At 36.0% G+C, this 16,452-nt stretch overlaps 1 protein-coding gene across 4 annotated transcripts; it reads left to right on the top strand.

The window, feature by feature from the left end:
• Positions 1–16,412, top strand: LOC127417888 (matrin-3-like). 4 transcript variants are annotated; one of them, XM_051658143.1, is made up of 22 exons: positions 1–91; positions 1,873–3,200; positions 4,276–4,337; positions 6,640–6,678; positions 6,766–6,815; positions 6,899–6,987; positions 7,077–7,187; positions 7,273–7,398; positions 7,554–7,670; positions 7,749–7,873; positions 10,032–10,836; positions 11,114–11,204; positions 11,350–11,384; positions 11,502–11,633; positions 11,810–11,949; positions 12,048–12,249; positions 13,378–13,509; positions 13,605–13,735; positions 13,964–14,087; positions 14,344–14,479; positions 14,669–14,790; positions 16,067–16,412. In XM_051658143.1, exons 2-22 carry the CDS (start codon positions 2,121–2,123, stop codon positions 16,094–16,096), a joined length of 3,879 nt encoding a protein of 1,292 aa, XP_051514103.1. In that variant the 5' UTR covers positions 1–91; positions 1,873–2,120; the 3' UTR covers positions 16,097–16,412. The 4 variants fall into 4 exon arrangements, with proteins under 4 accessions (XP_051514103.1, XP_051514105.1, XP_051514104.1 ...); XM_051658145.1 differs by lacking the exon at positions 1,873–3,200 and adding an exon at positions 3,259–3,292 and having other exon boundaries at positions 19–91; XM_051658144.1 differs by having other exon boundaries at positions 29–91; positions 1,806–3,200.
• The last annotated feature ends 40 nt before the right edge of the window (positions 16,413–16,452 follow it).

The following is a 16,452-nucleotide window of genomic DNA, read 5'->3' on the forward strand; positions in this document are numbered from 1 at the left end:
TTGAAACATCCGGTTCAAGAAAGGGGGAAATGGTTAGGCTACAGCCGCTGCTTTACTTCGGTGATCAGATCTTTTACATCAGCTTGTGTTGGTGAGTTACGTAGCTGAATATAAATATGTTAATAATGAATGTCTATAAAATGTCTATAATTTGGTGATACTTCATATTTCGACGGCTATTGTGTGAGCGGTGGTATGACGGTTAGCATGAGGCCCAAACAGCGATTCACCAAAACAAGTCGAACAAAGAGAATCTAAAATTTACCGTCACCTTTAACTTTTGAAACGGGGTTTTCCTAATTTCTTACACATTTTTTATATATTTAGTTTTTGTAACTTCATATCAATTTATATGAAAACGCCTATTTGTGTTAATCCATTTGTCGCACTGCTGAACCATTTAAAATGAACGATTGAAGGACATGATAAACCTAAGATTCACATATACCTTTTAACATATGTGTACACATTAACTTAAATTCTTGATGTTGAAACGTTTATGGACATGTTATGTAGTGTGTCAGCGACGCATTTATTCATGTTTCTTCAGCAATATTTACATGCTGTTTGCTAGGGGTGGGAATCACAAAGTAACTGGCGATATGAAATAATATCGATATTTTGGTCACGAAACGATATTATTGCGATTCTTTATTGTTGGTTTATTGCAATTCAAAACTTCGATATATTACGATATTTCTGGACTTAAGAAAACTGCTTCTAAATCACCAAACGATTTGTTAAATTAATATAAAAGTGCCCGTTTATTTCCTGATATCTATTTCTGTGGTAAGGTCAATGTAGCTACTCTTTCTAAAAATGCAATAGTAGCCTAAACACTTTAAAAACATTTTTTATTACAACACAGTTTCATACACAAAGTATAATAGATTTCACCTAAAAGGTTTGCCTATTTTATATGATACTAACTTTTTAGTCAAAATGCCTCAGTTAAAGGTGCTATATGTAATATTTTTACTGTACTAATTCATAAAATGGATATAATATATCATTAGAGAATTAGGAAACATGCTAAGTTGAAATACTGGCTTCTCCGATAACAATGCTACAGCCAGTATACTCTACTTTGAAGTTTCCAATTCGGGCCGGAATTTGTGTTTATGTTTTGGCTTGTGTGATCCCGCCCACTCACCAATAGTATTTCGACACCGCCGGGTTGCCAGATTTGAACAAGTTTGCAGGCAAACAACACTGTGTGCTGCAGCCATGGAAGCCAGCAAACGAACTGGATCAGAGATAACAGATTCCACCCGACTTAAAAAGGCTCGCCATCCGTCTAAAAATCACCATGACCAGAGGCGTAGTAAAACAAGGATAAATACTGGAGATGCCTTTGGAAGATGGAGACAGCTTAAAGCCCAGAAATCCTTTAAAACTGATGCTAAGTTGGCTAATTTGCATGTCAACATTCTGGCAACCCCCATGAGCTTCAAGTCTGGGCAGACAACTCTCCAATATTTTGAATTTGGACTGCAGTACCCATTTCAAATGCTTGTTGTCAAGCTTACATATAGCACTTTTAATGTTACTACTGTAAAATCGTTAAAAAAATGAGTAAGGGAGTGTGATTATGTGTAAAGCATGATAACTGCACCTTCTAAGGGGCTGTTGTTGAATTCCTAAGATTGATTTGGCAAAGAAAAATGTTTCCCATTACCACAATATTAATGTGGGAAAATGTAAATAATATCGATATTTGGTGTGCAAATATCAATGTAACACGATACTTTCACATATCAATATTTTTTCCCACCTCTACTCTTTGCCCTATTGCTGGTGCTAAGGTTTAATAAACCCACAGACATTGCAGCACATCCACCAAGTGTGAATGATTTGATTTCTCATCTCAAGGTAAGATTGATCAAGACGACACGTCATTGGATTCACCGGCAGACTTTCCACCTGAGGCTGATCTCTTCAATATTATATTATCAGTATAAGGAGAACATATTCTCCTTATTCTCCACCTTCTTGACAGGTGAACAGTTACCATTATTGCGCAGAGCTACGTTGCTTGGCAGTGCCAGAAAGGTCCTACACACCTTGATCATCGTTGGATTTGTTTTCGTACTATTTTCTTGTAACGTTGACTTTCGAACATGTCTTACAATCATCCGTTCCGAAACCCACCAGATAATATGTACTCTGACTCACAACGCATGTATCCCCGAGAGTCCAGCACTTACAGGTCAAGAATTAGGACCACATCTCCAGAGCAGACTCAGTCCTCTTCCGAAGCCAGTGTCCTTCCACCTGGTAAGGCTTTGTCCTTTCTGCACAGCTGCGGACTAGATGCTGAGGACCTTAAAACTCTTGCTGAGCTACCTGAGCATCTCATCACATCTGAGACACTTCCTGACCTGCTTGCACAGATCAAGAAGAAGAAAGCAGCCAACACAACATCATCCAGGTGCAGTTTATCAGCTCACTCCTGGAATGATAGGAGCAACACTCAACCGGTTGAGTGTCCAGTGGATTTGCCCATCCGTCAGGCATATCATCGAGAGCAAGTTCCGACTTGGGAAGACCAATGGGGAAATGTCCAGAAAGCCAGCTCACCAACACGTTCGTACACCAGTTCTGAGTCAAACTATGTCATTGAGTACAACCATCTGAAAAACAAAGAGTCTTATTTTGATAAAGCAGCTTATGCAACAGAACCATCAAGACTGAAAACATCAGTGGTCTCGCAGTCTTACTCTAACTACAGCAGAGACGACAGTCAACCTTCATATCTGTCCAGCAGAGACATCGGTCAGTCCACAAACCGGTCCAGCAGAGACATCGGTCAGTCCTCAGTCCGGTCCAGCAGAGACATCGGTCAGTCCTCAGTCCGGTCCAGCAGAGACATCGGTCAGTCCTCAATCCGGTCCAGCAGAGATATCGGTATTCCACCACTCCTGTCCAGCAGAGACATCAGTATTCCGCCACTTCTGTCCAGCAGAAACATCAGAATTCCCCCACTCCTGTCCAGCAGAGATGTCACTCAAACCTCACACCTTTCCAGCATTCCCCCACTCCTGTCCAGCAGAGACATAGGTCAACCTGCACATCACCGGAGGACTGAGATGGTTCATAAAGTGCCTACCAGGAAGGAGGCGTCAGACTTCCATGGGAAAGTCCCACCAGTGTTTCCCTATGCGTGTGTACTCTGCGAAATCACTGTCCTCTCTAACAATGTAAGTAGCCTTTTCACTCTCACAGATCTTGCCTTACCAGCTGTTTGACTCTTTTCAGTGAAAATACAGATGAACGTATTGTGGCATATGAGGTAAGTCAAAGCAGCATGTTACCCATGTATTGATTTATTCAAGTAATATTTTACCAAAATTTTTAATTCTGGCATCATTTATGCCTGTATGACTTTCTTTCTGATCTTCATGCTTCTATTTTTTATGCTATGAAAGCAGACAGGGACCAGTTGTTGTCAAGCTGGTCAAAAAAAGCATCATAACAGTGGTCCATATGACTTGATTGCTGTATTTCAAGTTTTCTAAAGCTATATAGTTAGTTTATATTAGGAACAGACCAAAACTTTTAATTTTGACGTGTATTGAAACTTAACAAAACTGTGTTTGGTTAAGAGGCACGAAAACCATTGCTGTTTGGTGGCATTTATGGCAAATTTGCCATAACATGTCTTGCAAAATTGAATATGCACATATGGGAATGAGAATTGAAAGCTATGACAGGAGAAGATTATCCGTGAATAACTGAAATTTCGCTCTCTACCTCACAAAAATAAACTATTGCTTCAGAAGTATGTAGTGAGCACTTTGCTACTTTTATGGTGCTCCTCCTGTCATTTTTGGAGCTTGACAGCCACTAGTTACTGTATGATTTGTTGAATGGGAAAGAGCAGCATATATATATATTCTTCAGATTTTCTTCTTTAGTGTTCTACAGAAGAAAGTCATATGAGTTTGAAATGACATGAGGGTGAGCAAATGATGACAGAATTTAAATTTTTGTGTGAACTATACATTTAATAGAAAGAACAGCCAAAATTCAAGAAGATCCTTAATTTGAATTAGCAGATTTCTGCAATTGGAGAGCCTGTAGTTTCTTGATATGAAATCTGCTGTTGTCTGTACATATAACTTTTGTAAATGCTTAAAGTATTGTAATCATATGGACTATAAACTGCAGTATATGGACTGTGTACTATAGGCTTTCAAACTATAGATTTCAATGTTGAGTTATTAATTAATTTTGAGAGTTACGTTTTTAAAAAGGGTGATTCTCTTGTTATAGGACTGGTCTGTGCATATAAATGGAGCTCAACATGCTAACAGTCAACTCAGTCTTGTGGAAAAGTAAGTTATCTTTAGTTTAGTTTTGTTCTTTTAAGTTTTATTCTTAACATAAAATTACAGCACAAGGTTGTTTTTTTCTAAGGACTGTGTTTACATGCACAAGATAATCTCAGTATTATTCAGAGTTTGATAGAGTTCCAGTTCTGTATGCGTCATGTCAATGTGTTAACCTTTGTAAGCCACTATTCTGTTTTTTATCCCTATAAAAAAGCTTGTGTAGCTGTATAATAATTGGAATTTGATGTCACTTAAACATTTAGGAATATTCACTGACTGTTACATAATAGTTGTTTTAATGCATGTCCAGATAAATATTGTGGGTGCTACGTGAAATGAAAAATAAGCGTGCCCAAGATAAAGAAAGGGAAAAATCTTTACATATACATAGATATACATATACACGGAGTATAAACTGTATATATACTGTGTGTGTGTGTGTGTGTGTGTGTGTGTGTGTGTGTGTGTGTGTGTATATATATATATATATATATATATATATATATATAATATACACACACTGTACTGTGCAAAAGTTTTAAGCACTTGTGAAAAATGTTGCATAGTGAGGATGTCTTCAAAAATAATGCCATAAATAGTTTTCATTTATCAATTAACATCATACAAAGTCCAGTAAACATATAAAAGCTATATCAATATTTGGTGTTGGCACCTTTGCCTTTAAAACAGCCCCAATTCTCCTAGCTACACCTGGACACAGTTTTTCTTGGTTGTTGACAGATAGGATTTACCAAGCTTCTTGGAGAATTCGCCACATTTCTATATTTCTAATATCTATTTTGGCTGTCTCAATTGCTTCTGTCTCTTTATGTAATCCCAGACTGACTCAATGTTCAGTGGGGGGTTTTGTGGGGGCCATGACATCTGTTGCAGGGCTCCCTGTTCTTCTATTCTAATCTTTTCTATTTGCAAAAGTAATGTTTGGGAGTCTAAAATGTATTTTTCCTATTGACACACTAAAGCTGAAGATACAAATAACCATCTTAAGACAAATGCTTTTTGTGAAACATTTTTTGTGAAAGTTTAACACAAAAAAAAGTTTTGCACAGTACTAATATATATATATATATATATATATATATATATATATATACACACACACACACACACTGCCATTCAAAAGTTTGGGGTCACTTAACTGAAAAGTTTCTCATGATCTTAAAAACCTTTTGATCTGAAGGGGTATGCTTACATGTTTGACATTAGTTTTGTAGACAAAAATATAATTGTGCCAACATATTCATTTATTTCATTACAAAAATAAAATTTTGTTTAAAAAAAAAAAAATGTTTTTTGGAATGGATGACTTGGACCAAATAATAAAGAAAAGCAGCCAATAAGTGCCTAACATAGATGGGAACTCCTTCAATACTGTTTAAAAAGCATCCCAGGGTGATACCTCAAGAAGTTAGTTGAGAAAATGTCATGAGTACATGTCTGCAAATTCTAGGCAAAGGGTGACTACTTTGAAGATGCTAAAATATAACACAGTTTTGATTAGAAAGGTTTTTTAAGTCACAACATAATTCCCATAGTTCCATTTGTTATTCCAGTTTTGATGACTTTAATATTATTATAAAATGTGAAAAATAAAATAATAAAAAATGAATGTGACCCTAAACTTTTGACCGGTTGTCTGTGTGTGTGTGTGTGTGTATATGTATGTGTGTGTATATATATATATATATATATATATATATTCATTCTTATTCATGTTGGTTTTATATGATTTTGAAAAACTTTTATACCATTTTCACAATTTATTTAATGAATGACTCAAAATGACAGGTGGTACAACTATTGAACAAAAGTAATAACATGTAATAAAGATTATAACATAAAACAAATCTTTATACAGACAAACAGTGTAGACTGATTTTGCAACACTGGAGAAAATATTGGTAAAACAATGTACAGGTCATAGTTTATTTGTACAGTGTTAAATAACATGTACAGGAATATTCGAATAGCTGTAGAGCATGCTTGACTTTTTTTTTTTTTTTTTTTTTTTTTTTTAGAATAAAGACTTTACCGAATTATGGAGCTTAATCAGAAGATTATGTGCATGTAAATGCAGTAACAACGAGCAGCTCATATTAGGATATTTGTTTCTGAACTGATAGCACTAGACCAGCACAGTCTAGATAAAGCATGCTTAATTTTAACACATTTTACTGTAAAGTAACTATTCTGGATACATTTTGTTTTTGTTTTTTCATTGATGTTTTATTAATATTGAATGTATACATTCACCCAAGTTTTACACAGATATGCTTGTCATTAGGTATCCAGAATGGGATCAAAAGGTCCGGTCTGCTCGAAGGTAGAGTGATTCCCCTATAATATCATTTATCAAACAGCACATTTTCATTCATTTTATGTTATATGCTAAATTGATACATTGTAACAGGAATGAGTCCGTTCCTGAAAGATCACAGCCTAGAGCCACGCAGGAACGAGGTAAAACCTATCTTTTTCATAGTAATTTAAGCATTCTCTGTATGAATTATCTTGTATTTTGACTTTGTTGTATTTCATCTAAGGTGGAACATCAGGCAGTAGAAATGGATCGTCGAGCAGTAAAAGAAAATCGTCAAGCAGTAACCAGAATAAAACGGAAGCAAGCGAGAAGGTCAGGTTTTGTCATGAAATTTCTGTTTACTTTCCGCTGTAAATGTTTTTGTTCTGTAAATGAAATTAATTCATTATATTTGAATACAGTGCAAAGTGGTGTGTGTGAAGTTCGAAGCGGTTGAAGTTGATGAAGCATACCTGAAAAAGTTGCTTGGCCAGTTTGGACCGATTGTCAAAATGATCATGTTTCCTAAGCTGGTATGGCATGTTAGATTTTATAATTAAATTATTTAAGTGGGGTAATACTTGTAATTTATTGTCGATAAATGCTTAATCCTTGTAGGCTTTTGCGGAGATGGGATCAGCAGAACAGGCAGAGGATATAGTTAAATACTTCTTACACAACCCCTTGAAGATCAAAGGACAAATGCTAGAATTCACTCTGTCTGCAGCGTTCAGTTTTCTACAGGTGAATAATGCTCATTAAAAATGTGATTATTTGAATTTTAAATGCTCAGCATCAAGAGAAATATTAAAGGTGACTTGCATTAATTTGTTTGTTTCAATTTAGATCGATGTCAGTAATACAGATTGAATGATTTCTTGTATTTTTGCATGTTTTAGAGTTCCAGTGTAGTGAGCTTTTCACCGTTGCCTGCTGGAGATAGCATAAGCTCCGAGTTGATGGCCGTTGCTAAGCGTTTCGGATCAGTAAAACATTCCCTGTTTTTACCAAGCCGGGTAGCCAAACTATTTAATCATAATCATGCAAATATTTTCTCGGCTATATAGTGTAATGACTCATTGCCTCTTTTACAGGGTTATGTGGAGATGGCCAGTCCGGAAGAGGCTAGCAAACTGGTGGAGCATTATTCAACCAATTCACTCAAATTAAAAGGAAAAACCATTAATGTTTGCTTCTCATCTGAGTACAAGACACTTGGGTAAACCTGTTCTTCTGATCTTATGTTTACTTATAAAGACACTTCTGTTTGAATTATGTTAAAGGTTCTTTATTGAAGATGATGTTTGTAATTTTTGCAATGATGAAAAATATTCTCCTATCCCAGCATAAAGACTTAAATATCTCGATGTGTGCACAGTTTCACATCAAAGCTTATAGACATAAAAAGCTAAATTTTGGTTTCATGGGGGTTTTCATATGCAGAGACAACTATAAGCAAGCCATTCTTAGGTTGAGTCCCCTAAAAAGTGTAACCCTGTGTCTCTGTGGCGCTATCAAATTATTGTTCTGTTTGTCTGAGCATCCCAGCCAGTCCAACACAGCAATATTTAGTCAACCAATGGCATGAGTTTGTAGCGAAACTATCTGTATTTCACAAATTGCAGACATGGGGACAGAGTATGTGAGTGGAGTGGAGCGGCAACAATTTCCCCTCCGCGCTCAAAGCATTCTTTAATCACTTTGCTCCAGCTCCACTCTGGGTTGTCCATTTCCCACTCCTCGCTCGCTCCGCGCTCCTGGATTAGAGAAACCCCGCTCCATGTTCGCTCCATGGCAAAATTAGCGCCTAACTACCTCTCCACTGTAAAGTTATTTCAGTATGCTTTTTAATATCACAACCTTCCATACAGAAGGTGTATTAAATGAAAAATAAATACACAACACTAGAAGAAAAGCTACAATGTGCTTTATTAGAACACTAACATTAGCTCAGGACTAAATTAAATAAATTGTATAGCTTACTTTTGAAACATATCGGCAGCATTCTCTGGGTTTGATCAATTAAATAAATTGCTAGATGCAAAAAAAAATAAAAATAATAATAATTAAATGAAAAATATAAATTCCAAACAAATTTTTTTATAAATTACCAGATCAAAAACAAAACATAAAATTAAATCAAATTAATAAATTACCAATAAATAAAAAAACATTATTAGGCATATGTATTATTGCCTATTATTTTCTATTATTGCACTTCTTTTCATTAACCTTGCCCTCTAATTCTGTGAACAACAAAACAAAAAAAAATACATTCTCAGAATGTTCTACACTTTTTATAATCAAAACTAGATAAGACTCAAAACTATGTCTAATGCAGAGTTCACTTTTAGAAATTCTAGCGTTTGAATTTAAGATTTTAAATCTTCCTCTATTCCCATTTGTTGAGCTGCTTCATCTGCAAATTTATAACGCATAAATTAGCCTACGGCACTAAAATAAATTTAGATGGCAATCGATCAAAGTCAAACGCAGTATTAACGTTGATTAGTTCAGTTGGAGTTTTACGTCGTTAAAAGTTCAATTCTATTTAATGCAGGACATAATAGCTTGCAGTTAAGATTGAGATGCATTAGATTAGAATGTTGATATGATTATTCAAAATATTTAATAGGGGATATGTGTATTACTGACCTTTAGATTTTCTCTCCACATGTGAATGGATTATAGTGTTTTTTGGACACTTCTTTTAGGATTTGATCAAACCTTTGATCATGGCAATCACCTCCCCACTCGTGTTCTCCTTCGCCATCCCATCATTAATTTTCACTATATGCCAGTTGACGTAAGAATAAAGAGACGAGACGCAAGCATGTAGTTAAGTCGAGCTTTACCGCAAGCTTAACTCAATAATAGGGAGCGTGAAAACAGAAAGCGAAAGTAACCTTCGCGCTGGAGGTTGAACATTACCAAGTGCTGCTAGATTTTAAATTAGTATTTTTTTTTTTATTACATTCTTTCTGGTTATATCAGAAATTCCATCTTTCCTTCATGCCAATAGTGTTTAACACTGCTTAACACGTGGTGAATTATTGCATTAAGGTCCGTTAACAGGTGTTTTGCCCGTGATGGAGCATTAGTGCAGCGCTCTTGGAGCGAGAGAAAACAATGATGCTCAGATTTAAAAAAATAAATAAAATCTCCTCGCTCCAGGCAAAATCATGCCACTCCGCTCACATACTCTGCATGGGGAGTGCCTGGAAAACCTGTTTGAAAACAGTCATTGATTTTGCATTTCTGTTTTGTGATGCTAGTGGTGCAGAAATTACACACTTCACCTTTAATTCAATGTTCATACTATTTTTTTCATTCTACTGCTAATATTATAACGTTTGAAATTTCTCTTCTTCATCTAGTGAAAAAGAAACATCACCAATACCTCAAAGCAGCTCCAGAAGGAGGAGGAGGAGTGCAAGCCCACAAAGGAGATCCCACAGTTCTCGAAGAGACTCTCCCAGCCCCAAACGGAGATCCTCGGCAGAGAGGTCCAGGTCTCGCAGGAGTTCCAACTCTAAGAAACGAGATGATGGGCGACGATCTAGGGAGAGAACTAAGGAGAGTTCTAGGCGAGAGAGCTCTAGACGGGACAGCTCTAGACGGGACAGCTCTTCCAAAGCTCATTCCAGAAAGTCTTCTAAAGACCAAAGTAAAAAAACAGATGAGAGTGCGAAGAAGATCAAAGAGAAGATTGACGATAACAAGGATCAGTCTGGCACCATGGAAGATGATACCATGGATCAGTCCAAGACTAGGGAAGATGATACCATGGATCAGTCCGAGACTATGGAAGATGATACCAATGATCAGTCCGACACTATGGAAGATGATAGTGACCTTGAAGGAGTGGCAGTTATAGCAGATGATGGCGAAGCGCTGAATTCAGAAAATGAAGAGTTCAAAGAAGATGCTGAACCAGACGATCAGGTGCAAGATGCCTCAGCAGAACTTTCTCAACAAGAAACATCTGAGGAAATGCCAAATGTGGAACAGTCAAATGACCAAACTATATCTCAAGACATGGACACATCAAACATACATCCAGAGACATCAGAGCATGTTCCAGATGCTACAACTACAAATGGATCAAGTGATTGTAAGGAAGCCCAAGATCTTCAACAAGAACAAGAAGCTCTAAAAGACGAAACTGTGGCAATGGAAGAGGTAAACACAATTAAAAGTAACTGTTAACTTCATATTTTGGAGTTGGGAATGCAACAGAACAAAAATCATGTTCCCTGATCCCACTTCCTGTTTTCTCTCCCCACAAAAAAATCAAACTATAATACACAGCAGCATTTTCAATCAGTATGTGCACAACAATTTAAGTATTTCATTATCTCGCTCTGTTTTCAATCTAAACAATTTTATACATTTATTTTTTATTCTGTATTTAATAAAGTGAAAAAACAAACAAATCCACCCTCCTTTGTTTGTGTAGGAAATTGAAGATTTTCCGAAGAGTCTAGATAACTGCATCACCTTAGACGAATTTAAGGAGAAAACGGTGGAAGAACATGTGACTGAACAAGGTATTTCTCTAATAAAGTTCATATAAAACTTCTGCTGTAGATTTTTCTAAAAGTCATTCTTTATAGTTTATTTTTAGTCAATGTCAGGATATTTCAAAGATAATTGAGGTACTAAGTTAATTGGACGTTTTCCATTTTATTTTAGGTGATGACCAAGATATCTTAGCTTCAAGCACTGAGGTACGTCTGTTTTCCCCTTCAAAGTTTGTGAGTGTATGTATATGTGACAAATGCAAAGAAAATGATGATGTCTTTGAGTACAAGTCTATTTTTATATTTACGAATTAAATTTTTTAGGAAAAGTTTGGCAAAGTCCTTGAGGTGATTGGTTTTCCTGTGGCTAAAAAATATTCTGAAGCTGATTTGCTGAACATCGGGAAAAAATATGGAGATGTGACCGACTGTTGTCTGGTTCGCAACAATGGAAAGGTAAAGATTGAAGCATTTACACTACAGATGCAATGTGGTCACTACCTCCGAATTTTATTTTGAGCGATCGGGTCACAAAAAACTTTTTGGACCCCGTTTACACCTGGTATGATTTGTCTGCAGGATATATGCAGGAGTTGGGCACTAAAACAATTGTAATCTTGCTTTAATTGCAGGTGGAGAAGGCATTAATCGAGATGGTGAATGCTGCTGACGCTGCGAAAATTGAAGCTGAGTCTAGTAAGAAGAAAATTAAACTAGGTGGCAGAATCTTGAGGATAACTGTGTCAAAGACATACACCCAAGTGAAAGAAGGGTAACCTAATTTATATCGTTTTTAATGTGCTCAAGTTTTCTGATCAGACAGATCATGTGTGAAAAACACAAGATGATGTTTGAATGATTCTATTCCAGGAAAAGTGTTGACTCTGAATCTGGAAAAGTGGAATGTGAAGAACAAGTTGAAGAGATGAACAAGGAGCTCTTACACTCTGAGACTTCCTGTGAGGAAAGTTCAGGAGTGCTTGAAGAGACCATAAAGGCCTCTGAAGAAGGTGCTGAAGCTTCAGTGGAGAGCAACATGGACACAGTCATGCAAATGTCTAGTGATGAGGAGGTAACATCAAGAAATAATTGTTATTGAAATAACACAAGGCCCAAAATGTATTTTTTGCCACACCTGTCAATATTGGGTGAATTTAGGAAAATATTTCCAATTGGTACCGGTTAGAGCTAAATAAAAGAGCAGTTAATAGTGTTCTTTGAAAAAAAGAAAAGTATTCTGTGATTAGGGTGGGTGAAATAACAGTTGCAGTGTTGCCAAATCTCACAAGAGAAACAAGTGACCTGGTCTGGAAAAACAAGCCCAAAATAAGCCACTTGCCTCACTTGACTTACAGTGCATTACTTGTATACATTTGATCAGTTTGTGTGTTCCCTGGGAACCAAACCCATGATACCAGTTGAGCTACAGTAACAGTATCATATCTAACAATAATTCAGTGAAGACTGAGAAATGTACTTTTCACTTCTAATAATATTTTCTTGTATCTTCATTAGCCATGCATGTATAGTATATGTAATAATTATACATAGTTGTAAAAATGTTCACAGAAGGCAATATCCAAAATGGGCAATTAGGCAAAGAAATATGTGATGCAGATTTTCCTTCATGATCAAAGCACAAAAGTGATAAATCCTTGGGCATTTGATTTCATGAAAAGTTATCTGAACGAAATTAACCAGTTATAAATGGTTACCAGAATTTAAAAATAAAATGTTCACTACAGAGCAATGGAAAACGACTTTGTTCCCCTTTATGGTTACGTTCTGCAAATAATTCTGTTTGTTTTCATTTCAACCATTTTTAGTCCCTGCTTTTCATCATAAATATTTTTTTACTGGCCATGAAAATGTATTTTGCATTATTTTTATTTTAAAAACTATATAGGCTATATATTTTGTCCTTATGACAGTGGTATTATTTTTTACATTATTGAATTAACCAATTAATGTTGCCTTTCCTAATAAAGTGAACTGGCCTGTAACTTGCATATTTGTACTCGCATTTGGAGCTTTGCGGGCATAATTTTGGGCCCTGACTTCACGTTAATACGATTTCACATGTCCGTGTTTTTAGCTGAATATGTGTGTATCTTGGTTCTTCTGGGTGCAAAACATCTATTAACATGACAGCGTTTCTCTTGATAAAAACTCAGTGTTTTGCCTCTTTAAAATACTTTAGGAAGACTATGGCAAAATTCTCTGGATCAGAAACCTTCCACTGGCTGATGAATACAGTGATGCAGATTTCCTGAGCATTGCAGAACTGTATGGGAAAGTAGCGCACCATTGGCTGCTTCGTCCCCATCGAACGGTTAGTAAATTAACTGACATACATATATAATGCAAATTTTAGCAAAGATTAAGTGGTTCCAAATAATAATATCTGGCAACTGTCTTTTGTTCCAGGGACTGATTGAAATGGAAAATGCCTCTGATGCTGAAAAGGTTGTAGCTGCAGCCAACATGAATGAAATTACAATAGCTGGAAAACATCCTAAGATTTCAGTGTCTACAAAACACAGACATTTAAATAAAAGGTACTGGGAAATAATTTTTGCAATTGCTTTATTCTGTCTAGAACAATCCTTAAGGATCTCTATAAGAGTTTGTTAATTAATACATATTGCGAACATTGAGGCCACTTTAAGAAACATGATGTACTTGTTACCTATTTGGATCTGATCTGATTCTAACTTTTTTTTTTTGTCAGCTGTTATTGTTTCCTGAATACCAACCACACAAGTTACTTTTTTATTGTCTCCTAGGTACTTTAACCAAGGATGCAGTGATGGAATTGTTCAAACACTTGCAGAGTTGGAGGCTGCGGAGGATGGATCCAAGACACACAACAATATTTCTGACCAGCTGTCAGAATCAGTGAATGTCAAGGTAAATTTGGGTTTGGCACTTTTTGGCAGGACTTTTGCAACGGAATTTGAACAGAATGACCAATTTGATTGCTACAGATGACTTTTAAAGAAATTACTTTAGTACATATTTCAGTATACCAGGAATTAAATACTAATATACTGTATTTTTTAAGTCACTTTGGATAAAAGCGTCTGCTAAATTACTAAATGTAAATGTAGCAATACAGTTCTTGGGTAAGTAGCTTTATGTTAAATGACAAATTACTTTATTTTAGGAGTCCTCTAATGATGAACAAGATATCAACTCAAAAGGGGATGAAAAGCAGCTTTCTGCATCTGATGACATAACAGAAATAATGGTGGAAAATTCTGACAGTTCAGAGACACAGGCACATCTAAATGATCCAGCAGGTAAGAGCGTGTTTCACAGCCCTCAAACGAGCAGCTGCCTTCTGAAAACATGATACGAGCCCAAGTCTGAAAGAGGTGTACTGGGTTTCCAGAGTCATGGAAAACCTGGAAATATTAGGGCTTTTTAAAATTGTGACTACCAGGCAAGGAAATTTCTGTAGTGAATATCAATTTTGTTTTAATCAATAGGGACAGAGTTTGTTCGACCTGTGGTGGGCTATTTTTGCAGCTTGTGTAATGCCATCTATGCCAGTGAGGAAGAGGCCAAGAATGAACATTGCAGAACTGTCATGCACCATCAAAAGCTAAAGGTAAACAATCGGTTTGTTTCCCTGAGTATTTACATTGGCGGCCAATTGTTTGGAATAATGTACAGAGTTTGCTATTTCGGAAGGAATTTGATACTTTAATTAAAAGTGGCATTCAGCTGATCACAGTGTATAGTCAGGACATTACTGATGTAAAAATCAGCACTATCACTATTTGAAAAAAGTCATTTTTGATCAAAACTAGACAGGCCCCATTTCCAGCAGCCATCACTCCAACACCTTATCCTTGAGTAATCATGCAAAATTGCTAATTTAGTACTAGAAAATCACTTGCCATTATATCAAACACAGTTGAAAGCTATTTGGTTCATTAAATGAAGCTTAACATTGTCTTTGTTTTTGAGTTGCCACATTATGCAATAGACTGGCATGTCTTAAGGTCAATATTAGGTCAAAAATGGCAAAAAAGAAACAGCTTTCTCTAGAAACTCGTCAGTCAATCAATGTTTTGAGGAATGAAGGCTATACAATGCATGAAATTGCCAAAAAAACTGAAGTTTCATACAACGGTGTACACTACAGTGTTCAAAGACAAAGGACAACTGGCTCTAACAAGGACAGAAAGAGATGTGGAAGGCCCAGATGTACAGCTAAACAAGAGGATAAGTACATCAGAGTCTCTAGTTTGAGAAATAAATGCCTCACATGTCCTCAGCTGACAGCTTCATTGAATTCTACCTGCTCAACACCAGTTTCATGTACAACAGTAAAGAGAAGACTCAGAGGTGCAGGCCTTATGGGAAGAATTGCAAAGAAAAAGCCACTTTTGAAACAGAAAAACAAAAAGAAAAGGTTAGAGTGGGCAAAGAAACACAGGCATTGGACAACAGATAATTGGAAAAGAGTGTAATGGATCTTAACCCCATTGAGCTTTTGTGGGATCAGCTAGACTGTAAGGTGCATGAAAAGTGCCAACAAGACTACAGGATAGTGTGGGGTGAAATGTCACCTGAGTATCTGGACAAACTGACAGCTAGAATATCAAGAATCTGCAAAGCTGTCATTGCTAAACATGGAGTCATTGAAGTAGTTTAAGAAGTTTTTTTTTTTTTAATTGTAAAAGTAATTTTCACGTTATTAATGTCCTGACTATACATTGTGATCAGTTGAATGCCACATTGGTGAATAAAAGTACCAATTTCTTTCCAAAAGAGCAAAATCTGTACATTATTCCAAACTTTTTGCGGCCAGTGTAGTTTTTCACTTTTAATGTGGTAAAAGAATACTAGACTGACACACCTTATTCTCTTTCTCCTAGGAACGCATGGAGCAAAAAAGCTCAACATAAACCTCACATTAACCAGCCCAATCCAGAATTGATTCACAAACCTGAATAAATAATTGTGTCCTTACTGTCCTTACATAGTTAATGTACATTGTCGATTTTAACAGATAAAACATTTAAAAGTAAATCAGCTTAACATAGAAAATGTTAAATTGTTTGTACGGTGTTCTTTGTCTTTCTCTCATAATTGATTTTATTTGATATATGAAAATCCTGGTTGTAGTAAATAAAAAATGTTCTGTGTTTTACTGTATTGTAATACATATAAACGATCAAATAAATTCTGACCAAATAAAATAAGAATTGTTCAATTCCCAAACTGCTTGTTTCTTGATGTGTTCTGATTGGACTACGGATGG

The sequence above is a fragment of the Myxocyprinus asiaticus genome, chromosome 27, assembly GCF_019703515.2.
Source record: "Myxocyprinus asiaticus isolate MX2 ecotype Aquarium Trade chromosome 27, UBuf_Myxa_2, whole genome shotgun sequence".
NCBI classification, from domain to species: Eukaryota; Metazoa; Chordata; class Actinopteri; order Cypriniformes; family Catostomidae; genus Myxocyprinus; species Myxocyprinus asiaticus.